The sequence below is a fragment of the Melanotaenia boesemani genome, chromosome 8 (assembly GCF_017639745.1).
Source record: "Melanotaenia boesemani isolate fMelBoe1 chromosome 8, fMelBoe1.pri, whole genome shotgun sequence".
Taxonomy (NCBI): Eukaryota; Metazoa; Chordata; class Actinopteri; order Atheriniformes; family Melanotaeniidae; genus Melanotaenia; species Melanotaenia boesemani.
This window is the reverse complement of record NC_055689.1, coordinates 4,947,093-4,973,732: the sequence shown is the minus strand read 5'-3', so window position 1 is coordinate 4,973,732 and position 26,640 is coordinate 4,947,093. Positions and strand designations below refer to the sequence as shown.

General features: G+C 38.8%; 3 protein-coding genes across 3 annotated transcripts; 1 reads left to right on the top strand and 2 right to left on the bottom strand.

The window, feature by feature from the left end:
• Positions 1-337: 337 nt before the first annotated feature.
• On the bottom strand, positions 338-15,967 carry ccdc39 (coiled-coil domain containing 39). Its single transcript, XM_041992794.1, has 20 exons — positions 15,704-15,967; positions 10,924-11,043; positions 10,688-10,834; positions 10,448-10,606; positions 10,258-10,350; positions 8,445-8,573; positions 8,162-8,353; positions 7,981-8,084; positions 7,768-7,900; positions 7,420-7,614; positions 5,745-5,909; positions 5,534-5,671; positions 5,014-5,222; positions 4,750-4,873; positions 4,481-4,640; positions 4,248-4,354; positions 2,516-2,656; positions 2,210-2,389; positions 2,043-2,122; positions 338-773 (listed from the first exon to the last, which is right to left on the bottom strand). The coding sequence occupies exons 1-20, from the start codon at positions 15,800-15,802 to the stop codon at positions 605-607; spliced, it is 2,844 nt and encodes a 947-aa protein (XP_041848728.1). The 5' UTR covers positions 15,803-15,967; the 3' UTR covers positions 338-604.
• Positions 15,968-17,762: 1,795 nt separating this feature from the next.
• Positions 17,763-23,682, bottom strand: dcun1d1 (DCN1, defective in cullin neddylation 1, domain containing 1 (S. cerevisiae)). The gene is made up of 7 exons (XM_041992843.1): positions 23,401-23,682; positions 22,584-22,797; positions 22,282-22,450; positions 19,623-19,753; positions 19,445-19,527; positions 18,284-18,380; positions 17,763-18,177 (listed from the first exon to the last, which is right to left on the bottom strand). The coding sequence occupies exons 1-7, from the start codon at positions 23,401-23,403 to the stop codon at positions 18,101-18,103; spliced, it is 774 nt and encodes a 257-aa protein (XP_041848777.1). The 5' UTR covers positions 23,404-23,682; the 3' UTR covers positions 17,763-18,100.
• A 620-nt stretch (positions 23,683-24,302) lies between these two features.
• Positions 24,303-25,327, top strand: setd9 (SET domain containing 9). The gene has a single exon (XM_041992836.1). It carries the CDS (start codon positions 24,343-24,345, stop codon positions 25,189-25,191), a length of 849 nt encoding a protein of 282 aa, XP_041848770.1. The 5' UTR covers positions 24,303-24,342; the 3' UTR covers positions 25,192-25,327.
• The last annotated feature ends 1,313 nt before the right edge of the window (positions 25,328-26,640 follow it).

Here is a 26,640-nt window from a genome sequence, read left to right as displayed (position 1 = left end):
ATTCTCCAGGTGGTAAAATGCTGTTAAAACTGAGCTCAGTCCAAAATGATGCCAAGATTTCTGGATTGATCCGTCCTTTATAACATTGCTGATTAAAGCTGGACACTAATCTCTGGATGCTCATCTTTGTTACCACAGACAATAATTTCACATTTCTCTTATTTAGCTGAAGGAAATTCTGAGACAACTACTTAAGCTTTGTTTGAGACCAGAGTCACCCAGTGACGCTGTAATATAGTCACTGTGTTAATCATTCATGTCAGAAAAGTTGAGATTTTTTTTCTGTTTTGGCTTTTAAAGTGTTTCTTTATTTTGAAAACATAAAAAAGCAAACATCTTACAATTTAACAGCTATTTTTATACTCATATATGTTTGAACCAATTTCATATTACATATAATAGAAGACTAAATAACAGTAACAAGAACTGTGCAGGAAAAATAAAAACTAAAGAATGGTAAAATAAATGAGTCATACAGGACACCTGAATCTTTTCTCATGACTGAAAGTAATAATGTAATTAACCATTTCCATCTTTGGTTTGCACAAGTTTAAATATGTTATTTCCACAACGAATGTTAAGAATAAATCAGAGAAGCAGGGTATTACAGTTTCCTTGACTTCTTGCTGCTGTTGCTGCTGCCTGCAGAGGATCTGGAGGTGGTGAGAGGAGGAGAGGCTGCAAGCAGCTCCAAGCCCAAGTCCACTGTCTTCAGAAGGGGGGAAGAAAGTTCAGAGACGCTCTGACTGCTGCTGGCCGAGGACACAGGACACCTACAGAGCAAAGGCAGCAAAGACACAGAGTAAACTCTTGAAGGCTGAAAGCAAACCCTGTACTCCTTTATACCAGAGGAGCAGTATAGGGCAGGGATCACCAACACCAGCCCTCCTGGACCAGAATTGGTGAGCCCTGGTATAGAGGATGTGCACTGACATCACCACACAGAGAACTGTGGGACTAATCTGCCATGTTGGGGGAGCCAGCGTTTTGTTTACAGCAGTTCAGAATTTCTGAGGAGTTTTTCATCTTTTCTCTGAGTTGTGTCCTCGACTGCAGCAGCAGCTCTAAAAAGAAGATGAAGCAGCTGATTTTCATCCTCATCCAGTGATGAACACATCCCAGAGAACAGTGCACTTCTACAGAAACGTTTCCAGGCGACATGTTTCTGGCCGACCGTGGGTGGATTTAAAGGGCAGTTTAAAAGGGCAGAAGTAAAGATGGCTGCATTTACAACGTGTCAGCTAGATGAACGGGATGATAAGAGAACAGATGAGGAGGTACACCTGAGAGTTCATGTAGAAAGGGTTACTGGCTGCAGGATTCTACGTGAAACGGTACCAATCTGGATGAAACTCCCATGTGCAGATGAGATCACTTTCCTCCTCCAGATTGCTTTAATTTTTGTACTTAAACATGTATTTAATGAATCGTTTAATCATTTATTCGCCCAAAAAATGTTCATTTATCAGAAATGAATCCACACAGATGAACAAATAATATATTTGGTTTCAGAATCAAAATACCAGATCAATAAATATTTGATTAACATAGATTTTTGGTACGATGGTGTAGTTGCAGCATGAAGACTTGCAGGTTTTAATCCTTGTGTTTGTATGGCTGCATGAAAATGTAGGAACTTCCAACAAACACCAGGTAAGCACTGATGTCTGAAACTGAAGCCGGTGGTAGATCTGAACTCCATTCTGTTTATTAACAGCTGCTGTTTTTACATCCTTACAACTCTTCCGTTCTCTTATCAGCTCATCATGATGAGGATGTTTCTTCCTAGCATGCATTTAAACCAGTTTTAACATAGTTTACTAGTGAGAAACATAAAAGTGGGAATGTAAACAGTTGCAGTATTCCTACAACATGGCAGGCAAAGTCTTGGTGACATCAGATGCACATTCTCTGTTTAACCATATTCCTCGTGTACATTTTCATCATGGGACATGGGACAGTTCTTACTGATGCAAACCCTCGTTACACATCATCATCGCTGCTGGGGCAGAAGGTTTTATGAGGAATGTGTGAAATCAGACCTGAGAGAGGACGAGTTTCGGGCAGAGCTTGCTGTGGAGCTGGTGGGAGTGGAGCAGGGAGCTGGAAGGGACAGATTGGCCTGAGAAACGAAGCAGGGAGAAACATTAAAACCAACAGAAGGTTAACGGTAACCTCTAATGGCTCCATGCTTCATTAAAATTTGCACCTGCTGGAAGTATTTCTCCAGCACTGGTCTGAGGCCAGGATCCTGCTCCATGGCCTCATTCAGCATCTTGTTGATACGTTTGCGGAACTCTTTCGACTCCTTCAGCTTAATGTCTCGCTCCTCCAGAGTCTCGGTTGTGGTGTTCTTTGCTGAGCGGATTTCTCGGGTCAGTTTCGAGCACTAGCAAACAAGAAATGACAGTATTACAGTGAACACCTCACATTTAGTCAAACTGTACCTGTACTGCGTATTTACACAACATCTGCTGTATAGCAGCATGTGGACTGTGGCAGAACAACATCAAACCTGCTTTCTGGCTCTCTCAATTTTCTCTTGCTGGGAAGTAATTTCTTTCTTCAGTTTTCCAGTAAGAGCTTGTTTGTGAGCTATCTTATTCTTCTCCACCTTCTTTTCTAGCAGCAGACTTTCAAAGGTATTGTTCATGTCCTGGAAATGGAGAGCAGTACACACACTTAAAACACACAAAAACAATGCACAGAGACATGCAGAGATTCACACAAGATCAGTTTCACTGGATGAAGGAGACATTCAAAGTGGCTGAGTGGGTTTATTTTTGTCATTATACTCCAGCAGGACTTCATAAATACTGGGGATCAGGCGTATTTTGTAGTTTAACCTGTTTAGATTTATTTTATCTCTTGGAAACATCAAAATTTAATCTAAAAATACAAGACATGGAATACTTTGTCACTTTCTCCTGGATTTGTCTGATTTGACTTAGAGTGTGAGAGGCCATTGTTAATCCTGTGGTGGACTGAAAAGCTCTCTTTTGAAACCTCCTTTTGTCCACTATAGGAAAGTTTATACCTAGTTACTATTACTGCAAGTTCTTCTTGACTTCTACTGTACACCCATGGGAGAGGGTAAGACGACACGTTCACTGTCAACAAGAGGGTTGTTCAAGGCTGTGAGTTTTACAGTGTTCATACACACACACACACACACACACACACACACACACACACACACGTGTGTGTGTATATATATATATATATATATGTATATACGTGTGTGTGTGTATATATATATATATGTATGTATGGGTGGGACTCAATTAAAAATTAATCTAATTAATTAGAGGCTTTATAATTAATTTTGATTCATCACATTTTATTACATGACAATATTTGTCCCAAAAAGCACCACTTTTTTATTTAAATGGATTTTAGTGAACGACTGAATCAAATAATTAATATTGTAAACTCAGTTTCTAGTAATGTTTGGAAAAATGCATTTATTTGCAGTTCATTTCCAAACAGTGGAGAAAGATACTTGGCCCAAAATGAACAAACCTTAAATTACAGTGTCATTGTAAGTACTTTAACTCACAGCTACCGTGTTACAATACATTTAACTTGACATTTTTTGTCCATCTGTCTGGAGGCCAGGGTGGAATCAGCCAGTGTCAGCTTTCCAGTCTGGTCCTGGAGCCCTGACTAAAGCTTGTAAGTGGGTGCTGCGTGAGGACCAGGGCTCTTTGTGTGTTCTTTTTAGACGGGGTGGGGCCTGCAGCAGCACCCAGCAAGTTTTACGCTTTCACGTCAGTCTCCAAAAGTCTCTCATAACAGCAGAAAAGTCACTTATTTAAAATAGAGTTGCTAGAGGGGTCTGAAAACCCTAACCCTAACCCCCTCGCTACATTTAGCACCAAAGTCGCTAAGTTGTTAGCTAAGCTTTGACGTGTGCACCAGTGTTTTCAGGGTATCAGGAACTTGTGCTCTGACAAACTTGCCGCCTTGTTTGGAATTCAAATTTTGATGAAATGTGCCCATGTTTTTAATTAATTAATTGTAAGTGAGGTCAGGGTTTACTGAAACAAGCCATCCTGTCTCAAGCCAGACCCCTTTGTGGAAACAGGGCTAAATTAACATGCTTGACTCACTGGACTGGAGAACCTTCATCCATGCAGTTTTGTATTTTTACCAACAAGCCAGATTTGAAGATCTATGTGTTGTTACAGCCCCAGTAAAAGACAAGACAGGCAGAAAATGTTATATAAAAATGGTTGGATAATAACCTGTAGGTCCTGTTGGAGTTCTTGGACCAGGCATTTCTTATACTTCAGAGTCTCCTGGACGGCTCTCTGCTGCTCCTCCAGCTTCAGTTTCTCCTGGTACTCTGGACCTTTAACGAACACAGTCAACGTTAGATTCTGATGAGCGGTAGCTGATTCATACATCACACAACTTCTTCCTGTGGAATGCTGATGAAAGCGCTGTGTTTCCGGCTAAGTTTCCCTGTCATACGTACTGGATGTGTTCGCTTTGTTGAGAGATTTGCGAAATGCAGAACTGTGGTTGTCAAACAGCTGGATGGTGTTCCCCAGAGCTCTTGTTTCCAGCTCCATCTTGTGGATTTTTGCCTCCAAATCATCTCTCTTCTGCTTAAGCTCCTCTTTCTCTTGTACAGCCTGTTAACAAGCAAACAGCTGTGATTTAAAGTGCAAGAAGAGTTTATCCTTGTTAGGCTGCAGGTGGCTCTGAGTGTGTGCCACAACAGGAAGCATGACGGCCTCTCACCTTTATGATGTAGTTGGCTTGTGCCTTCCCTTCTTCCCCCTCAGGAGGCGCCATTGAAAGCGCCATAACCTTGTAACGTGCCTTCAATGTGTCCACCTTGACGAGTTTCTTACCAAGTTCAACACTGAGACAGAATCAGATGTTAAAGAAAGTGATCATCTTACCTGTTACAGATCCCCACCGTGACATCAAGATGAGAAAACTTAGACCAAAGCCATATCGTGTGTTTTATGAGCTGTGGAGGATCACAGCTGGCCTTCTTACTTGACTCTCTGCCTCTCTTGCTCACTCATCTTGAACTGCTGGCTGAGCATATTTTTGTATGCCTCGATCTCAATCTCTTTCTCTTTCATGGTTTCCTGCTGGTCCAGCTTCCTCTTCTCCAGAGACAGCAAGCTGTCCGCCTCGTTGTACAGCAGATCCCGCATACGCTTGGCCTCTAACATTAGAATTTTGTGCTCCACCACCCTGTCCTGACAAGGCGTACATGACGCAAACAAAACACTGTATGATTTTGTAACTACTGGTGATGGTGGCAAGACGAAGAAAACAACTTTCAGTCTGTATTATTTTTCTTTGGCTTGTGATCAAATTCAGGCAACCTCACTTGACCTGCTAAGCTAAGACTAGCATGCTAACAGGGTACATTAAGATTGTAAATTTCTGTGTGTTGAAGCATGGAAACATCTAAAACTTGCAGGTCAGTGGCCCTCAAGGATTGGAGTTTGAGATTCCAGATGTAGACTGATGATAAAAACAACTAATTATTACTTCAGTTACTAACCTGTTTCCTCTGTTTGATTTTTTTCAGCTCCTTTTCTTTGTCGTTACAGAAAACAATGAGCTCCTCGACTTTATTCAACATGTCTCTGTTCTGATTCTCTGATCTTTTCTTCTCCTTTCTTAAAAAGCGTGTGTTATCCTGCCGGAGAGAGACACACAGTGTGAGGTGGAAAAAGGAAAAGCAGAATTGTGCGCTGAGGTTTCAGACTGACCTCGCACTCCTTGAGCGAGTTGGTAAGCACTTTGGCATCTTTTTTCTTCTCCTCTAGGTCTTTGGTCAGCTCAGCAATCTTTATCTCCAGCCTTTGTTTTTCATCCGAGTGAATATCCCCCTCCAGCCGAGCCAGTTTTTTCTTCATCTTGGCTATCTCCGTGTTCTACACAATGCAGGGAAGTGAGAGGAAAATCTCAGCATTAGGCCGGGGGAAGCTGGGTAAAAAAGATCCTGTTTATATGTTCAGTTCAGCTCAGACAACTTTATGATGATCAATGATCATAATCGCAACATTAAAAAGCAAATGGGCACATTAATGAAGTCACAAGCTTGACATTTAATCCAATCAATTAAATTAATAAGAATATGAAAATATAAAAATATGAAAGTCATTCAAAATCAAATCAGTAAATCCTCTAAATAGAATCTTGTACATAAGTCCAATAAATACAAACAGTCTTTAAAAATAAGTCAGTTTAGTCTAAAATGAGTGGGGTCTGTGTTTAAAAGCCTAACGGCAGAAGGAAAACAGACTTTGAATAGCACTTTGTTTTGCTTTTGGGGAGATTACAGTGTTGACCAGAAGGCAGAAGTAGAAACTCAGAATGTGATCTGGCTGACTGACATTTATTTAGCTTTTGCCTGTTTTTCCCAGATTGTAGTCAAATTATTCTGCTGAGTACCAACAACTCAAGCACACTTTAACAGTAATATTTAAGCTGTTTTCTGTCCTTCAGACAACCCATTGAACCAACAGATGAAGGAAAGAGTTAAAAGGCTTTCAATAACAGAATGATAAAAGTTACATGACAGCACAGACATTAACCCTTAAAACCCAGAAGTTTGCTGGAGCCTCACAGTACAATCACTTATTTCTCATGTGCAGTAGTGTTTAACTCGGTGGAGTAAATTGTGATGGATAACTTACCCTTTAGGTGATCTACAGAAGCTTTACAGGTATTTATATCCCATCCAGGAGGTTTACAATCCAGCCACAACATGTAGTGTTTATTCAGAGACTTTATATGGTAAATCCACAATGTGTGATCCATGATAACAACAATATTTATCATATTTTCATAAAGGAAAAAGTTCATTATCACTACTATGTTGCTACTTCTGTGTTGGCCCTGCGACAGACTGGTGACCTGTCCATGGTGTACCCTGCCTCTCACCTGTTAAAATGCTGGGATAGGCTCCAGCTCACCCGCGACCCGTAATGGAATAAGTAGTCAAGATAATGGATGGATGGATGGATGTTGCTACTTCCTGTCAAACTCTCCACCAATCAGAGAGCTTAAATTAATAATGTCCAATCAGGAGCAGAAAGTTTTATGTTTGTGTGAAAAGAAGAAAAATAATACTCCTGTTTATAAATATGTAAATAGTTTCTGTTGTGTGTTTGTTTCAATGATTTTTCTCCTTTCTCTGTTTATTATTTCTACAAAGTTCTGTTAGTAATAAATTCTGCTTTCTTCTTCTGGTCGGCCTTTATGCTGCTAATGTATTGATAAATTTATTTTACATCATTTTAGCCTCATAATCTGACAGCGGAGGCTGTCCTGGAAACTTCATGTCTGGATGTTGATTAGGAATAAAAGAGTTGAATTTGAATTAACTTTTACATTAAGACCCCCTGCCCCCCCGCCTTGTGCAATTTGTGTTAAACCTGCCTGCTTATTCACGATCCTCTGCTGGCTAATCAGCTCTTTCTCCAGTTCTCTGTGCTGGTTTTCTAGGTGGCTGATGGTGGATCTTGTCTTTGAAGCTTGTGCGATCAAATCCCTCTCCTTGGACCTGGCAAGCACCAGCTGGTCTTTCTCGAAACACAGTTCCCGCTTCAAGTCTCGCAGTTGAACTTCCAAGTCCTACGTGAGGCAAAAAAAAAAAAAAACAGGCACAGAGCACGTGGGACAAAGATTGGGTTTATCTGGATTATATCAGCTGGATATTGATCAATATATTGAAACAAATCCTTCAGATTTAAAAATAAAGATGTGTATTAAGCATCGTTAGGCTACTTTAATGGCCTGTTCCTCGTCCTTGGCCATCCGTTCCATCTGAGCAGCTGTCTCCTCCTCGCTGAGGGCAGTCTGAGTCACAACTTTCAGCTTCTCCTCCAGAGCAGCATTGTAAGTCGCAGCTTCCTTCAATCTACAACACACAACCCAGCTGATGAGCCAAAACACTGCAGGGATCATTTATTCACAAACATGTTGTAATAACTGACTGACTTATCATTTTCATTCTGAAGGTCTGTCTTCATTCTGACTATCTGGCTGGTCAAAGACCCCACTTCGGAGGTTTTTCTGTCCAGTACGCATTTGGAGTCCTTCAGCTGCAGGGGAACAACAGGATGCAGCATTACTTTAAAAATTCTCTGAGCACTCGTTCAGGACACTCTGAGAAGCTGACCTCAGTCCGCAGCCTGATGCAGTTATTCTCCTCCTCCTTCAGATCTTGACGCAGCTTTGCTGCTTTGTTGTTTGTTTTGTATATTTTTCTCTCAGTTTCCTTGTTGTTGTTCCTGAGTAAATCCAGGAAGGACGTCTTCTCTTTAAGGGTGGTCTCCCTCTCTCTGATCTTCTGGTTGCCCTCGGCAAGTTGCTGGAGGGATAAAAGGAAGTTGTCACTCAGGTGTAGTTTTTGGTCTGGGTTTAAATTGTTTTTGAGTCTGTATGAATTCAGTCGGTTGTACCAGTGCACACTGCTGCATCTGAGCATCTTGTTGCTTCATCTGCTTCATGCTGTTTTCAAACTGATGGATGAGCTGCTGCGTCTCCAGGTGAGCCCGCTGCAGGTTCTCTGTGGTTTTATCCAAAGCTATCTGTTTGGCCAGTAGAAGTGCAGTTTTTATAGAGAACACAGGAACAACTGTCACAGCCTGTAGCAAACATCCTCAAAGAAAAATATTCACGCTCACCAGCCACTTTATCAGGGACACCTGTTCAACTGCTAGTTAACACAAACATCTAATCAGCCAATCACAGGGCAGCAATTCAACATTCAACATGTCATATAGACATGGTGAAGATGACTTGCTGAAGTTTAAACTGAGCTTCAGAATGAGCAAGAAAGAGGATTTAAGTGACTTTGAACGTGGCATGGTTGTTGGTCTGAGTATTTTGCAATCTGCTGATCTACTGGGATTTTTACAGACAACCATCTCTAGGATTTCCAGAGAATGGTCTGAAGAAGAGAAAATATCCAGTGATCAGCAGTTGGATTGGTTGGAGATGATAGAAAGGCAACAGGAAGTCACATAAGCACTGGTTCTTGGTTGATACCAACATGGCCTGGTTTAACCACCACAACCTCCCTGAGTATTGCTGCTGACCATGTCCATCCCTTTATGACCTTCTGATCTTCTGATGCTACTTCCAGCAGGATAATGCACCATGTCACAAAGCTCAGATCATCTCCACCTGCTTTCAAGAACATGACGATGAGTTCACTGGACTCCAACGGCCTCCACAGCCACCAGATCTCAGTCCAGTAGAGCAGCTTTGGGATGTGGTGGAACGGGAGATTCTCATCATGGATGCAGCCGACAAACCTGCAGCAACTGTGTGATGCTGTCATGTCAATATGGAGAAAACCTCTGAGGAAGGTTTCCAACATCTTGCTGAATTTATGACACCAAGAATTAAGGCAGTTCTGAAGGAAAAAGCTCCAGCCCGGTTCTAGAAGGTGGACCTGATGAAGTGAACAATGAGTGTAAATTTAAAAAGTAAATAGTTTTTCTCTTTTTTGTTGACCTGCAAAAAGTAGAATTTATTTTTCTGTCGTATCAGATGTTAATTTAATTTATTTTCAGCACAGGAAACAAAAACAACACACACACATTTGGTTTTTGGTTACTACAGATGTATGAAAAAGTGAAGACTTTAAAGTAATTTGTTTTTAGAAAATGTGCATCTGTGTGTATGATGTTTTTAGACCATTTTTAGCTGTTTTGCTTATGTGATAAAGATCCAGTCGTTTCAACCAGCTCATTCACAAAAGTGAGGAATTAAAAAACAGGATCAAACTCCATATGAGGGATGTTTAGGTGTGTCCTCTCTTTCTTGCTAATTTTCCACAAAATTTCATCTGCAGATCCACCAATTCCTTTCTCAACCAAAGAAAAAACACTGTGGCTGTAATGACAGTAGGTCATTGAAACAAACACCAGTAAGGTAGTGGAAGTAGTTTTTAAAAGTTCCTGACACGACTCCATTCCATGTAGCCATGTATGCTTTGGCTAAATCTGAGGGACTATGTTATTGCAGCTGAATAAAGGGCAACGTAGTGCGTACACAGTTCAGGAGAAAGGAAAAAACAGCATTACTTTATTCATGTTGTGTTCATTTCATAAAGCCATTAACTGCACTATCATGCTGTCTAAAATGAATGAAATATTGATTTTGGAAAAACATTTGTAAGTACACACTTTTTTCTGAAACACTCTGCATCTGTATGTTCATGCAGCAGCAGAATCAATAAGAGTATGTTGTGTCTTCTTTCATTACCTGTGCAGATTTAGTCTCCGACACCTCTTTTTCAAGTGCTTTGCGCTTTTCATTGGCCTCCAGCGACTTCTTTTCTACAGCTGCAGTAAGTGACTTCATCAGGACAGATTAGAAAGCTGTTAGCTGATCAGGAGTCAGACTTGTTGGTTCTGAACATTCTGATGTTATACTCCCATTTTTTCCTCTCTACCTTGATCCTCTGCTCATCTTGTTCAGCATACTTGGTGATGGCCATCGTGTCCTCCTCCCTCTGTGTAGACTCCTCCAAGAAGGCGTCCAAGGTCTGCTGGTCCCAGTTCATCTGACCTTTAAACTTGTCAAGCTTCTGTTTCGCCTTGATAAGCTTGTTCTGAAGATACAGACAGAAGCTAAGGAAGAGCTTTCTGATACACCTTCTTTTTCTATAGTTTTTTATATGCCAGAGATAGACCTCTATCATGTCCTTCTTCTCTTGTAATGATCTGAGCTCATTTTCAGTCTTGGCAGTCTGCTGAGCCAGGCGACTCGATTTTCTCTCTGCGAGGGCAGTCAGGTGTTCCTGCAGCTCTATCTCTCTTTCCCTCGCCTTCAGCAGAGCCTGCATGCAGACAACCGAAATGGCAAAGTCTCAGCACCCAATGCATCTGTGCCCATAAACAATATGTTCACAGTCTTTTACATTCTTACCTCAGCATTTTCCAGCTCTTGTTTAGCATTTCTTAGCCCTTCATACATAACTTTCTTTCTTTCCTTGTTTTCCTCAGTGGTTTTGTTGACTTCCGCCAGCTCCATCTCCTTTTTCTGCAGCTGTTGTCAAAATCATCACGACATGTCACATGACATATGAACAATTCAAAGTTCCTGTGAACAGTCTTGACATGTTGTTCCCAGATAATAGGCATGTTTGGGCCTAATCTGATCTACTTTTGGTATTTATCGCTCAGTTACAGCACTGGCAAATTTTAAGTGGGTAGGTAGTGGGTATGTCCAGATCATCCACATCCAGAGGCTTATACTACGAAGTGTGATTAACATACCCAGGATATCTCTCTGTTACCTGGGTTGACTTACCTAGACATTCAGGATCTGGATAAGAAGCTGATTATCAACTCAGTAATTCAACCCAAGGTTTTCCCATCTTGATCAGTGTGAGCTCACGTAAAAAGGGTCTGCAGTGTCTGACCAATCACAGATTGGCAGAGCACTTCCTCACTTTTCTTTATATTTATTATTACCTCCGCCAAGATGGAATTCATGTATTTGGCGGCGTTGGTTTCTCTGTCTTTCTGTTAACACAACTCAAAACGTTTTAATCAGATTTTGATTAAATTTTTAGGAAATCTCAGAACAAGTGATTAGATTACGCTCTTCTTCCTGCACTTAACATAGGCGGACGTTTTTTTTCTTCTCTCCCTCCCCACACTCTAGCCTCTATCTGCATTTCTGTTGTGAATTTAGAACCATGGATCTGATCAGCTGGTCTCTAAATGCAACTGACCAAATTTATTCGAACCACAAAACGGGCACAGGGGAGCCCACTTGTCCTGACAGAACGTTTGCTGCTGGATACGTGATGAACGCCTGGGGGGTGTGGAAGGTCATGTATCTGTAAATAATGGTGATATGTGTTTATATGTATATATATTACCCAAATTTTCCTGAGGACTCTCCAAAGGGATTAATAAAGTATTTCTATTCTATTCTATATGTTGTTGCTGTCTACTCTTGGACGGGTTGTACTGGAAGATGTATAATGACAATAAACTAAGTCTAAGTCTAATTTTTGGGGAAGAGATCACCACCTGGATCCAATAATGTTTCAAGGGATTCTTTACTATAGGGAGATCATTTTGCCCTTAGAACTTCTAACTCAAAGATAATGTCTGCAATGTGTAAAGACGCTTGTGTTGGAATATAATTCATCACCATGATGACCAAAGTAGGTGTCTGTTCCATAAATTCATGGTTCTGCAGTTTTGCCATGTGACCTTTATTATTAACCTTTTTATTTCAGTTGCAACCTTAGTGGAACTAAACTGACTTGGAAACAAGTCTAAAATAAATATATATTTATTTCATCATCAAAAGGATGCATCTACATCTATCCCACAAAACTATTTAGCTGTGTCCCAATTCAGGGTCTGCACACTCGGAAGTCCGTTTAACGTTTCTGAAATGAGACAGCCTACCTAGCCAACAAGAATTTCCCATATCAGCAACGTAGGACATTGAGTTACTTAAACCTTTAAAATTACTAAGTTTGCATATCATAAGGCACTTTAGTGAACATTAACACCGAACTGGTAATGATGTAAAAAAAAGATGATGCTCTGTTGTTTTCCAGTTAGTAAACACTTTGCTAACCCCTTAAAAAATCCACCGTTTAACAAACATGTTTTTAATGTACTTGGTTTGTCACGTTTCTACTAAAGTGTAGTAAACAATAAACAAAAACAAAAACATACTCATCTGAGCTTGGTTGCTCATTCGCCACCATCTTGTGCGCAATGAATTCTGGGAGAAAAGAGGCCATGAAGGATGCATCACCAGCAGCCTTCGTTTGAGGCCACGGTGACGTATGTAGTCAATGAATCCACACTTTGAAGTGTGCAGACCCTTATCTGGGACACACCTTTTGTCTTCTAAGCACTCCTCTAATGATCTGCTCACCAAACCCAACAGGATTTCTTGGCTGGCCATCTTCCAAGAGATCTGATTGTTTAGGAGGTGGTGGGTCATCATACTTAAGCCCCAATCACACTGCAGTTCAATTCCGATTTTTTTCCCAAATGTGACTCATATCAGATTTTTTAATGACAGTCTAAAGGGCACAAATCTGATTTTTTTTTTTTTTTTTAATCCAATCCAGGCCACTTTCATGTCTGGTCATAGATTCTAGATTGGATACGTATCCGATTCAGGACCAGATACATATCCCATCAGTGTGGAAGCGATCTCAGTCTGAACGGTCATGTTGCGTTTCTTCAGTCAGACCAACGTCACAATTCTGCTATTTCACAATATTTACAGCTTTAAATATATGAACGAATTAGGGAAAGTAATGCAATGTAAGGAGGGGGAATGTGTTAACATGCGGGTCGGGCCCAGATTTCTCTGGACGATATCCATGGGTCGGGTTTGGTAAACATCACCAGGTTTGGGCAGGTGCAGGTTGATAAAATTGGACCTGTGGAGGACTCTGCACAGACCAACTCGGCTGGATTGTCTGTACATGCCTCTGTACAGAAGTAGGAGCCACTGGTCCACAAAAGGCCAAACAAATGTGCTCTCCTTTTTCTCAGTCTCTTTCTTTCATTCAGCAATTGGGCATTGTTTTATCGGTTCAGAGTGTGTGAGTAATTTCAAACTGGTAGACATGTGAAAAACTACGCACTAGGTGATGTTGTGTTATCCTCTACGTATGCGTGTCACTTAAAGGCCACGTACCATGTTTGATTACTTTTATTAATATCTTTTAAAATTAATGTGGGACAAATAAAAACTGCAGCACAAACGTTTGACAGGTTGGTTGGTTTGTTTGTTTTCTCACATTTGGAGAATGTGGGGGAGGGCAACTTCACTCAGGCCTCCAAGAGCGGCTTTGGACACCCCTGCATTGGTCTCTAAAGGTTAAGTCTGAAAGAACTGTTACCACATATTAACATCTGGACTGATGGACACATTAATAAAGTCACATGGATATGTTTTTTTTCTCTTTTAAGAAGAAGAAGAAGAAAAAAAGACACAACATGTTTAGTTAATTGAGGTCGAAGTAAAAAAGCATTTTGTTGCTCTACTCTGTTCTTCCTCCAAACTCTAGCCTTTCTCAAATGGCCCCATAGCTCACACTTTTTGTACGTGTAACATCGTGTATGTTAAATTATTTACTCTGATATGCCAAAAAATTTAAGGAAATTAAAAATTGTCAAATTAAAATGTCTGCCTTTTATTTTGTTTATTTCACAGTTGAGCAAAAGTGTTGCTTTTTTTTTCTTTTTTTTTTTCAAAATTCTTTATTGAATCCTTTCAATATACAATCAGTAGTTATTAAAGATATTGTAAATTGAATACGGCATCTTAAAATAAAGGTAATATATATAAGAGATATGACATAAATAAACATTAAGTAATCAGAGGAGAATGTTACAAAGAAAGTGCATATATAACTGAAATACATAACAAATGGCAATAAGCTTAAAGTAATACAAATAACTTAAAGGAGAAAGGAGGCATATCTATTACAATTCTCCAATAAATTCTTGGATTATGTTAATTGTGTGTATACATATTTTGTTGTCAATTTTTTTCATACATTCAATGTAGCTTTGGAAATCATTTTTAAATACAGAAAAGAAAGGTCGACCTTTGGAAAATTTCGTTTTATGTATGTGGAATTTTGCAATTAGACAGATTAAGTTAGTAAAGTGTTGTATTTTTTTATCTTTGTTGTTATAAAGTAAAAGTATGTCTTTGGCTGTAAGATTAATAGATATGTTGCAAAGTGATGTAATGTAAGTTTCAATTTTTTTCCATAATAACTTTGAAAAATAACATTCATAAAACAGATGCATAATTGTTTCTACTTCACCATTACAAAATACACATTTCACATCAGTGTTAATAAACCTTGTTAGAAATGAGTTGGTAGGATAGATGTTATGTATAATCTTGAATTGGAGTTCTTTTATTTTGTTAGAGATAGCAAATTTATGTGGAAGAAGCCAAGTTGCTTTCCAGTTAATATCAGAGAAAGAGGAGGACCATATAAATTTTCCTCTGGGTGTAATTTTTCTTTTCCTGAGAAATTGACTTCTTATATGTTTATTATTGCAATGATGACTCGTAATGTTTCGACCATTGATAAGGAAGGTGAATTCATCCCTTTCTGTTTCTTGCTTTTCATAATGCCCTTTCATTAATTGGAGAATGCCACTGGGAATAGCTTTAATCACTGTTTGAAATTCTTTATAAGTAACCGGAAAGACTTTAGATCTCAGAAACTCTTCATAACTAAAAATTTCACCATCATCATTTTGTAAATCATTTAGGTAGATTATTCCTTTGTCAATCCAATGTTTCAGAAATAGTGATTTGTTTCCTCTAGTTATGAATTCGTTGTTCCAGATAATGGTCTTGTGCGGAGAGAAATTATGATTAAAGCATAATTTGGCTGCTGAAATAGCTTGTTGGTGAAAATTGGCTAATTTTAATGGTAACTTTGAAATATCATAATCGCAGTTTAGGAGAAAGTTCAACCCAGCAAAAGTGTTGCTTGGTTGCAAAATGAATGATCACGTGACGACAACACGCGCAGTCATCGCGATATTTCACAGGACGCGTTGCAACAGTTATCAACAGTTGTTTGCTGTTTTTATTAGTTTCTACATTGCAACGAGTCTGTGACTACTGCATGGAATATAAAACAAAGAATTTGTACCTATATGTAGAGTCAATACAATAAACTTACCTCCTGTAGGAGGGCGCGGTTTTCATCGTTGAGCTCCGGGATGGCAAAGCGTTTATCCCAACCTACAGCCTGTAGGGCCTCCTCAATAATGCTCATCATTTTTCTGCGCTGCTTGTTGGAAGCTACAGACAGCAAGAAAACAAAAGGTCCAGCTGATACGTGCTTTTTCTTTTAACAGAAATGATAACGGCTCCAAGCCTGTCCTCTCCGCAGGTTGCTGTAACCAAGGTCTGTTGTCCGTCGCCCGTAGCAACCAAACCTGGAGGCGGCGCGAGACGCGGAAGAAGACTGAGTTTACGCCACAAAATAAATGAAAACAATAAAGTAATAATAAAATCATTACATCAGTGCCACAATTATTTTAAAACGCATTTAAGTTAAAAAATTAAATGAATTAAAAATAAATTAAAATATATTTGTTTACAGTCTGCCAAAATGGTGTAAGCTGCCTTAAAAGATGTGTAACATCCCTTTATCATTAAGGGATGTCTAATTGTTTTCTTAAAAATATTTACAGATGTATCTATATTGATGCATGATATGCAAATATGACAAGTATATATTTAAATGGTCTTACATATACTTATATACATATCTTAACTTTATATGAATAACTAAGTAAACATCTATAGCTAATAAATTTAGAGCTGCATATTTATGTTTTATATGTTTTACTTAATCTAATTAAATGTAACAATGAACCTTCAAAAAGGGGTCGGATATAATGCTTTTGTTTTGTTTTTTTACTTTTGAACAATCAATTGCTTGCTTTTTATTCATTTTGCGTTCCTTTAATTTTTGACTCTGGTTGATCTTATTTACTGTTTTGAACTCATTCATTAAAGAAAATCCTTCCCTCTGGCCTCTGTTCAAGTGAGGTGGCATCTGCATGATCACTCTGCATGGTCACTCCTTCCTGAACGTCTCCACACAGTCTTTGCGTCGCCGTGTGGCCGAGTTCTCCAACACATCCACACAGGTTTCTCTGCGCGTGTTCTTGAATACAGCAGTTTCACTTATATCTATTATCATATTTTTTTTCTTTTTTTTATTATTTCTGTTCTTATTATTATTATTACTCTTACTCTTATTATTATTATTGTTACTATTATCAACTAGTTGTGTAATGACCTACTGGCTAGGATGATCTTAGCTATATATGTTGTAAGTAGTATGGATTACATGGTCTTCTGTATGATGTTTCAAGTCCCCACCCGCACTCCCCACACCCTTTCTGTCCCTCTCTCTCCCCTCCCTCTTCTCTCTACTTTCTTGTCTCTCTCTCTCTCTCTGTCCCCTCCGGTCGAGTCCAGCATTAAGAGTCTGATTTAATAAAGTTTTTCATGTCATCAAGAGGGACTTTATACATGTAGTATAAATCCCTGCTTGATAGAGTAAAATTGCCCAGCACCAGACAGCAGCCAGACAATCATTCTGTTTGCAACGATGCTGGACAAGACAGGTTAGAAGAGAAAAAAAAAAAGAAAATCCTTCCCATTACCACACAATAATCTGTGGATAATAAATGTGAGCTGTAGTAACCAGTAATGTAATAACAGCCAAAAACATAATTTTGGCCGTTTTCAATGTAATAGCCAATAATGTGATGTTATTGATTTTATTATTGCCCTAGCATGAAATATCTCTTGAAAATGTAATATGTTTACAATGTTTATAAAAATAAGTATGATTACATATTTGGCTATATAACATTTAAATGCCCAAAATTATTAGGGTATTGGTTGTTATATTTACCCGTAAATCACAGTGCCAGAATAAAAAATCTATTTTGAAAAACATTTCACCCTGTTTAACTATATTTAATGGTTTTTTTTCCCTGTCAGCACAAATGAAGAGGCCTGGTTAAAGACACTGAACTCAAACATTTATTTTACCTGTAGACATTTGTATTTAAACAGCATTGTGATAAAAAAAAAAAACTTAAAAATGTTTTATACCGACTTGTCACACAAACGCATCATAAAACAAAAGCAAAATTAAGAAAGCACACTAGAAATAAAATTCAATATTTAAAGAACGTCCCTTTGAAATCCTTGAGTTTACATTACGATTCAGGCGTTTTATTGACCTCACTTTGAAGACAAACATCCACGCGTGACATGAGCCGAGGTTGCGACTCCTCTGCAGTTGGCCTGAGTGCACACAGAAGCTTTAAACCAAAGTTTAGATGAAACCATCGCAAGTTGCCCAGCAAGGAGATATGCCTTTCATCTGTTTACATACAGACACATTTTTATAAAGTCTCTGATGAGTAAAATATTTCAGTCCTGAGTGTTGAAAAGGCAACATAGTTCTCAGCTCAGTGTGGTTCACTTGTCCTCCATTCACTGTTTGTGTAGAAACCTCACAAGGATGTTTTTTGTGTAAAATCAGCCCTTAAACTGCTGTGCTTTTGGTCCCGACATGCGGCCGTGCAAACTCTACAAAGTCATCGATGAGGACAGGCCACGCTCCTGTTGATACAGAAAACTTTTCTGTCACACGACTGTGCAAAGCATGGTAGGAGACAGCAATGTTTAGCACATCATTGTTTCCATGCAGCTTGGAGAGTAATTTTACCTTCCTCGTCATAATTTGACATGTCATCTGTGATCATCGTGCTGAAGTCTAGTAAGAGATTCCAAGTGTCCTTGGGAATAGATCTTTTGTGGTGTTCCTGTAAGGAAAACAGTGTACATATTTACAGACTCCTTTTTTCATTCTTTTGCATATTTGTCACACTTAAAAGTTTCAGATCATCAAGCAAAAAAAGAAAAAAAATTAAATGACTTATTTACTGAGGGGGAAAGAGAAAAGCCATCTCAACATATAAAAGTAATTATGTGGGAATGTACCAAAAACATAAGAGCTCTGTCCACTGTAGAGTTCCTGCTAAATTCTCCATTTTATTTCAGAAAGCAGGCAGAAAAAATAAGGTTGGTGAAGAAAAGGTGAACGCAACCTTGCCTAAAGCAAATGGACAGTGCTGTTCTCATGGTTTTGTTACATTCCCAGATATCTACTTGGGGTTTGAACTGAATTTGGGTTGGACACCAATGCTTGGTAGAGTCTTTTAGCTGAGTTAATCCCCGCCATTTTGGTATGCTACATGTTAGCATCGCTGCTTCCAAGTGTGTCAAAAAAAAAGGTTAAAATTACATTTAATAAATTTATCATATCCAAAATTCAGTTTTATTATAAATTATTGAACATTTAGTTGAATTTTCCTTTCTGTTAAAGAGAAATATCTGAACATAAAAAAGAGGATAGAGTAATAAGTTACTGTTCCTGCTAACTACTTTTTTAATGCTGAAACTCGGATATTAACAGTTTCTTTTGAAGTAAATAACTACCAACTATAAAGACAATTATGTTTTATTTTTTTAGTAACGTGCCCAACTGGACTGTTTTATCACTTATTTGGTGCCCATGTGTCAGAATGAATGAACTTCTTTATCTACTATCTTCATCCAGGTTGCCTGCAGTGACTTTTTACATCCAGCAGATGTCGTCAACGTAGCGTTGACACAGTTGCTCCATCAAGCCTCATCTATCCTTTTCTGTTTACTCAAACAATCTTTGTCTCAAACACACACACACACACACACATACATACATATATGTGTGTGTCACATCTTCATTCAAGTGTACAAAAATATAAGCATCTGTATTCTTTTTTACAGCACTGTATGAGACAACATTGTCATATTTAGACCACCTGATGTGTGATTACAAACTTACTACTAAAAATTTGTTCCACAAGTTCAGGAATTTAAATCTTCCTGCCAGAACTAAATTCCAATATGCAATTGCCATATCCAGATCTGGAAGAAAAGCAGACAAAGATCAATATGAAAGCATGAAGACAGGAACAAAAAACAAACTGATGAGCAATATGATGGATAATAAGGATCCTTACCCAAACCTTTCTGGCCGGGATTCTTGGCAAAGTTAAATGTAAACTGGTAAAAGTCTTTAAATTTCCCATGGTCCTTTAACTCCTGCTCCATCTTTGGCAGCTGAGCTTTGAGCTTCTCGATGCTGTCACACCTGTGAGACCACAGAGCACACGTTTCATTGTTCATGAGATGTAAAACAAATCCAGCACATACAGGGGGAAAAGCAAATATTTCTGAGCTGAACACAAGTAGATATTTTGTTATTATAAAAGCTACTAACCAAAACCTAATTCAACCAATACGTGCCAAAGAGCAGGTTTTATTTGAGGGGATTTCTGTCCAAATCTGAAGAAAGGTTTAGGAAAAAATAAAAAAAATAAATAGACCTTTCACACAAAGAATCCACTTTTCAGAGAGCTTAAGTATTTTGCCAAATCATTTTGTTTTTTCAGCAAAAAGAATATTTATTAGCGACAGCTGCTGCTATAAAGCTGCTATCAGGTTGAAAGGATCACTCGGTTTGGTACATACAAAAAAGCACACAGGTGAACTACGCAGGATGAAAGACACAGGTGCAGTAAAAACTGGCCAATCATCAGAGACAAAAGGATTCTGGATAAAGTAACAATAAAAGACCTTTTTCTTTTTTCAATGCTTGTGTCAATCTGTCTAGTGGATGAAAAAAGAGGCTTCTACATATTAATGATGTGAAATTCATTCCTGATTGAAGAGCCTAAAATAAAATCGTGGTTACCAGAACAGTAAAGGTCAGCTTTCTCTGTTAACACGGGAACACATTTTTAAAAGAAAAAAAAAGTTCTTGCTGATAAATGCCGGTAAAATCTATTAATTTGGTAAAATTTTTATGTAAATTTTGGTTTCATTTAAGCACATTGTTGTAGGGATATCACGGTTACTTGATTTCAGTAAATCACAGTATTAAAAGCCACAATTAATTCATTTAATAATTGATTCGCTATCCAGCTTATACACTGCATATCAGGTAAGGCTACAGTTGGTTTGCAAACATAAAATATATCACACCAAACCCTCCCACCCTGAACAGGATTTTCAGGAAAAAGGGAGACAATATTAATAAGAACCCCAACTACTAAAATATGTCCTGTCATTGTGAAACAAAACTTCCATGTTATAAAATCCATCCAGCTAAATAAGATGGACAGTCTGCTGCCAGCATGTAGCAGTCAGTACGAAAAGTAAGCTTTGTCCTTCATTCCAGCAGAGTGGGATGCAGATTAAAGGCTGGAGTCAACACACAAGAGGTGGATTTCCTTTTTATTTATTCTCACACTATGCTTTTTTATTGTTGTGCTAATTTCTGTCCAGAAGATCTTTATTTCCTGCAACTTCTTGACCACCTGGTTCATAGCGGTGACTGTGTCCCTCTGAAGCGCCCACCCAGCTGGAGCACCCAGCAGCTAGAAAGAAATATTATTTTACTCTAAATAAACTGCTAACAATCTCAGATGTATCTGTACATATTTGTTTTATAAATTAAAACAAAGACTAAATTACAGGCGTCATTACTGTCTTGTAACAGACACTTTTCTCCAAAGCGATTCACCCGTGTGTGATTCGAACTTCAGTCGCCCACATGGCAGACAGATGCTCTACAGACCGGCTGAGACATCCGTCTCCCACATGGCAGACGGATGCTCTACAGACCGGCTGAGACATCCGTCTCCCACATGGCAGACGGATGCTCTACAGACCGGCTGAGATATCCAGCCGCATGTTCCAATACCTCTGGCATGTCTTGCCTTCTGACACTGCGATGACAGCATCTGCCACCTGCTGCTACTATTCTGCCTTTCTGACACAAGTAATGCCCAAGCCGTGCCCACCAATTTAACATTTTTACGTTTGTCAACGTGGTCCATCAGGATCTCTGTCTCACACCCCAAAAAATTCAAACCATCATGGAAATGATGTGATGAATATGTATCATAGGCATTCACCTGACCAGTTACAGCCACCATGTGTGCGAGGGAAGGCGTTCGCTTTAGGGTTGATTCTGATTTATAAACGGAAACAGGCGTGGGACATGCATGCATGCACTTTTTAAAATCTAAAAGTAGAAGTGCGCAGCATTTCTTTTTCGCGCTGCAGACGCCGCCTGTAGTTTGCTTTGCTATGCACAGTTTGATAAATGAGGCCCCAGATCTCTAGCCAACAGAGCAGCTTTGGGATGTGGTGGAACGGGAGATTCTCATCATGGATGCAGCCGACAAACCTGCAGCAACTATGTGATGCTGTCATGTTAATATGGAGCAAAATCTCTGATGAATGTTTCCAACACCTTGTTCAATCTATGACACTAAAGCCACATTTCCACCGATGGGTGCAGGTCGGGATTCATTTTTTTGTGTTTCCACATGCAAAAACTAGGAAGGGTACCCTAATATTGGACTCAACCTACTTTGTTGGGACCCTTCTGTTGGGGTACCAATCTAACTGACCCGAAAGGGTAGAATATAAAACACTGCGATCAATTGATTGGTTGAGAAAGAAAAAAACGTAACTTAAGTGCAACCTGACATAAAATCAAAGCAGGAATGGCTCCTTGTTTAGAGCAATATAATTTATTTTTGTTGATTAAATCTCCATTTAAAATGGTGTTACAAAGCACAGACAAGAAGAAGGAATAGATAGTCTCACCCCTGGTCCATCATGCCATCTATGAACTCCTGTTTCGAGAACTCGCACTGCGTTGCTGCCCTGAACTTCCAGGCTATGAGAAGGACACTTATACTGGCAGGGTCCAGACCCAGGTCATCACAGAACTGCTGGATCCCATCAATGCCTATTTTGTTATCATCATGAGGATCTAAACAAAAGAAAGAAAGAAAGAAAGAAAGAAAGAAAGAAAGAAAGAAAGAAAGAAAGAAAGAAAGAAAGAAAGAAAAATTCGGCATTTCTTAATGGCTAAAAGGAAAACTTTTTTCAATAATTTTTCATACCTCTGTATCTGTTGTACAGCTGTTCGAGTTTCTTCTTGTCTAAAGCCCCCTTAAGATTTGAAACATAGAGCTCTGGGTTTTGAAAAAACTTGTCTGTGGCAACGTCTAATTTCCAGTCATTTTGAGACAGACAAGTCACTGCAGTCTTCTCATTGGATTGTGTGAAGATCACAAACTGTCGAACTTTATCCTTCTGAGAGGACTTCAGCTTGTTCTACACAAAGATCACACAACAAAAAATCCGTTTAGAAACAGAAACATGACCCACATTTTACCATTAACTACGCTGACACTTTGTCTAAAATGCGATAATTACGTCAACATATTACAGCAGGAGTTGTTAGAGAAATGCCTAATTATAACTGCAAAGGTAAGCTAATTGTTAGCTATATAAACAACGACGAACAACATTGAAGATAGCAGCATTATGTGAACTACCAGTACCAGACTGCTGCACAAACAAGACTTAAAATGTGTGAAAGGTACCATATCATACACAAAACCTTACAGTCTACAGTTTATTCATAAATGTTCTCGTCAGCAATTCAAAGCGGTGCAATTTTGTTTATCAGTTAGCTTTTAGACTAGCAAACTTAGCAAGCTAGCTAAGCGACAATACTAGCCTAACTGTATGCTAGGACATTACCTAATGCTAACGTCAGGAGCTACGTTTGCTTTCATTAATTAAATAAAACTGCGGCGATTTATTTATTTATTTATTTATTAACTGTATCAAACACCTCATAGTGGTATTTTTCGTGACTAAAAAACTGTTAGTATTTTCTCCAAGAAACAAGCATAAAAAGTAATTTATTACCATGTTTGTCTTAGACTGAATCTCTCTCCTCCCATTCAGCACAACGCTGAAGTTAGCTTCCGGTTCATAGCTTCCGATTATTCATAAAGGACGATTCCACTGCTTTATCCGGAACCTTGTCCACATTTAACCAGGTCCTGCTCAAAACTGCAATATTTAGGATGTTCAAGTCTGAGTCGAATTGTTCTACAGAGAATATAGAGTCTCTAAAACATATAATTGTAATTATGAAAACGCTTGAAGCGTCCTTTTTTGGCACCCACTTTAGATCCCGTTTAACTAAAAGACTTAAAATGATTCGGTTAGGAGTTAGGTCACGTGTCTGACAAAGACCAGAATGTATTCATTACCACATTTTATATTTGCGAAAATGAAGATAAGGGAAATTATTTTTGGTATAAAGTGGTCTGAGTGGGGAAAAAAAAACTCATACAAAAACACATACACTTACTCTTGTTTGGATTTTCAATAAAATATTCACCGATGTAAAAAAAAAATGCGTTAATTCATCTACATGCTTTGTAGTATAGTTCAGTCCAGATCTAAACATTTTAAGTTTAGCAGTTTTCGAGCAGGTTTAATGTGTTCAAGGGTCCGAGAAAACCCCGTGAAACAGTTCTTTAAGCATTAACTGTTATTAATTTCTACAAATAATTTCATCAACACCATTTCCGGTTGACGCATTCGACTCCAAAACAAAAGAGTTGAATGACTGTGCTGTCAGTTATGTCTTCCCCTAAATTTTTCTATTTTATTCCAGTTAGTTAACATACCTTACAACTTTTTCGTAGACTAATAATATATTTAATCAATGTTTGATTAATCGAGTACAAATTTTAAAACTTTTTCAAGCTCTCTCGTATTTTCTTAGACAACTTTCCGGAAGTAGCTGAACTTACTGTGAAGGTTAGCTTGTTCTTTAACTAATGCACGTATTCCTGGATGTTTACAGCGGTGCTCAAAACATTTCAGAAGAAATGGAGATCTTACCGGCACAGGTTCGTGCCGTGGGTTGTGTTCAACCTGTCTAAAAATGAGAAAACCCTGCGGAAGGTGACGGAGCGCTCCGATGACAAACTGATCCCGGACGAGCAGGTTTCACAGAGCCTGCTGAAGCTGTTCCGAGCCCTGCTCAGGAGTCGAGGCCAGATCCGATCAGCCCAGACTCACGTTCTGCCACGGTTTAGTAGTAAACAAGAGCAGTATGATGAATATCCAGCGAGTGGGCAAGATTTTATGTTACAGAATCTTGGATTTTGCATTGATCGGAAGCGCAGCTCTTTACCCTCTGCGGGAACTGGGGTGTTTGTCACCGTGGGATTTGTACCAAAAGGAGCAACAGTTGCCATGTATCCTGGCACCATCTATCAACCCTATGAGCCCATTCTCCTTCAATCCATCAGAAACCCCTTTGTATTCAGGTGTATCGATGGTGTCTTGATTGATGGAAATGATAAAGGCATCTCCAGAATGGTGTTCAGGTCCTGCAGTGGCCGGGACAGAATAGGTCCTTTCTTGACTAGTGACACCAGCTGGCTGACAGACAGTCCACAAAACCCACTGGCTGTGGGTCAGTATGTCAACAACTGCTCCAACGAAAGGCCTGCTAATGTTTGCTATCAGGAGTACGACGTGCCGGAGAAGTTCCCCATGGAGCTCCGCCAGTATCTTCCTAACGTCAACTACAGCCAGGACACGCGCCGACCTCTGCGTTGTGTTGTCCTGGTGTCACTCAGAGATATTCAAGCAGGGGAGGAACTCTTCTCTAACTATTATACCATTGTGCATTAAAATATTTTCACTCCAGTTAAAAAGTAGCCTTCTTTATTTTAAATATCCCAGCAATAATTTTACTGTAATCAATTGAATAATAATGTACAACCAGCTCTCTGCTTGTATACACTGGAATAAAAGTTAAATATTGTTATCCTTGTTATGCTATGAACTTCTACTGTGAACTCAAGATTGATTCAGAATATTGGTTAGATCCGAATGCAGGTGTATCTCAATGAGTATTTTACTTTATGCTTATGAAACACTGACTTATTTGACATAAAACCACTTTTATGAGCTGAAAAGTCACTCATCCTTTCCATCTTTCTATCTTTACAACTAACATTTTAATGAAGTGCATTTAAATGTGTTTTCTTACACCACTGCCTGGTAACAGATTTGGCCATAAAACCTCCCAGCAGACCATTCAGGGCTTTAAACGAGCTTTGTTAAATAGGAGGATGAGATGCTCAGATTTACCTAAGGTTAAAAATCTACAAATTTTGACATAAAAGGAAAATTCCTACTCTATTATGGTGATCAACCAGAACCTGGAGTAAAATGATGGAGGAACAATCGCCATTTGTGGTGTGTGTTCAATGCAGGTGAGCTATTCCAATTAAATATGGCACAAAAAGTAAGGAATTTAGGTTTGTTGGATTATTTCTTTGTTGTTAACAATTAATCTTGGCAATTAATCTTAGATCATTGGAAAGTCAGTTTATTTAGCTTTAAAATGGAACATTTGTAATGAAAATTGATTTGTGGGATGAGCAGCAGAGTATTTGGGTTGTGCCCATGAAAAAGTACCCAGTCTTTTCTTGTTTTGTCAAATGGCTTATTCTGATATTGACTTTTGGTTGGTGTTGTTTATTGGATTGGAAATTTAACAATTCCTTCATTTAACAAACCATAGCATGTTGAAGAACCAGCCACAACAGGACCTAAATCCATCCTCCATGATGTTAAGACTCACCCCCACAGAGCATAGAGGGTTTTATCAAAGACTTACCAAGCTGCTGTTGCTGTGTGTGATTCTTCCACATGCTAACAGCAAAACACCAAACAAGAATCAACAGCTGAATCAGCTGTTTGGCATTGGCAGAGAAGATCTTGCAACTTTTACATGGGTTCAACCCACATACTCAACTCTGCTGCTCATCCCACAAATGCATTTTTCTTTCTAATGTGGCACTTTTTCAAAAGGGAAATGGACATGCTTCTATATAAGATTTATTACAAAAAAGATTTGTTAAAACAAAGAAATAGTCCACCAAACACTACTTTATTGGCTTTTTGTATTAAATTTACTATCTGTGGAAACTGACAACAGACACAGAAGACACTTGAGGCCCAGGATAAGGTAGTTGAAACTGGAATAATGGTAAGGTAAAACAAGAGAAACAAAAAAGAAAACTGGTTTTTGATCATTTGAGCTCAATGTGTTAAGAAGAAAGAATTCCTACG

What these genes read in the sequence shown, in the direction of transcription:
- ccdc39 (XM_041992794.1), bottom strand. Translation starts at nt 15,802, where the DNA reads ATGATGAGCATTATTGAGGAGGCCCTACAGGCTGTAGGTTGGGATAAA. An exon ending in ACGAGGAACAGGCCATTAAA is followed by an intron (nt 7,615 to 7,767) that starts GTAGCCTAACGA and finishes TGCCTCACGTAG; the next exon opens with GACTTGGAAGTTCAACTGCG. An exon ending in CAAGAGAGGCAGAGAGTCAA is followed by an intron (nt 4,874 to 5,013) that starts GTAAGAAGGCCA and finishes ATTCTGTCTCAG; the next exon opens with TGTTGAACTTGGTAAGAAAC.
- dcun1d1 (XM_041992843.1), bottom strand. An exon ending in GCTGTACAACAGATACAGAG is followed by an intron (nt 22,451 to 22,583) that starts GTATGAAAAATT and finishes TCTTTTGTTTAG; the next exon opens with ATCCTCATGATGATAACAAA. An exon ending in TGTGGAACAAATTTTTAGTA is followed by an intron (nt 18,381 to 19,444) that starts GTAAGTTTGTAA and finishes TTTTCCTTACAG; the next exon opens with GAACACCACAAAAGATCTAT.
- setd9 (XM_041992836.1), top strand. Translation starts at nt 24,343, where the DNA reads ATGTTTACAGCGGTGCTCAAAACATTTCAGAAGAAATGGAGATCTTAC.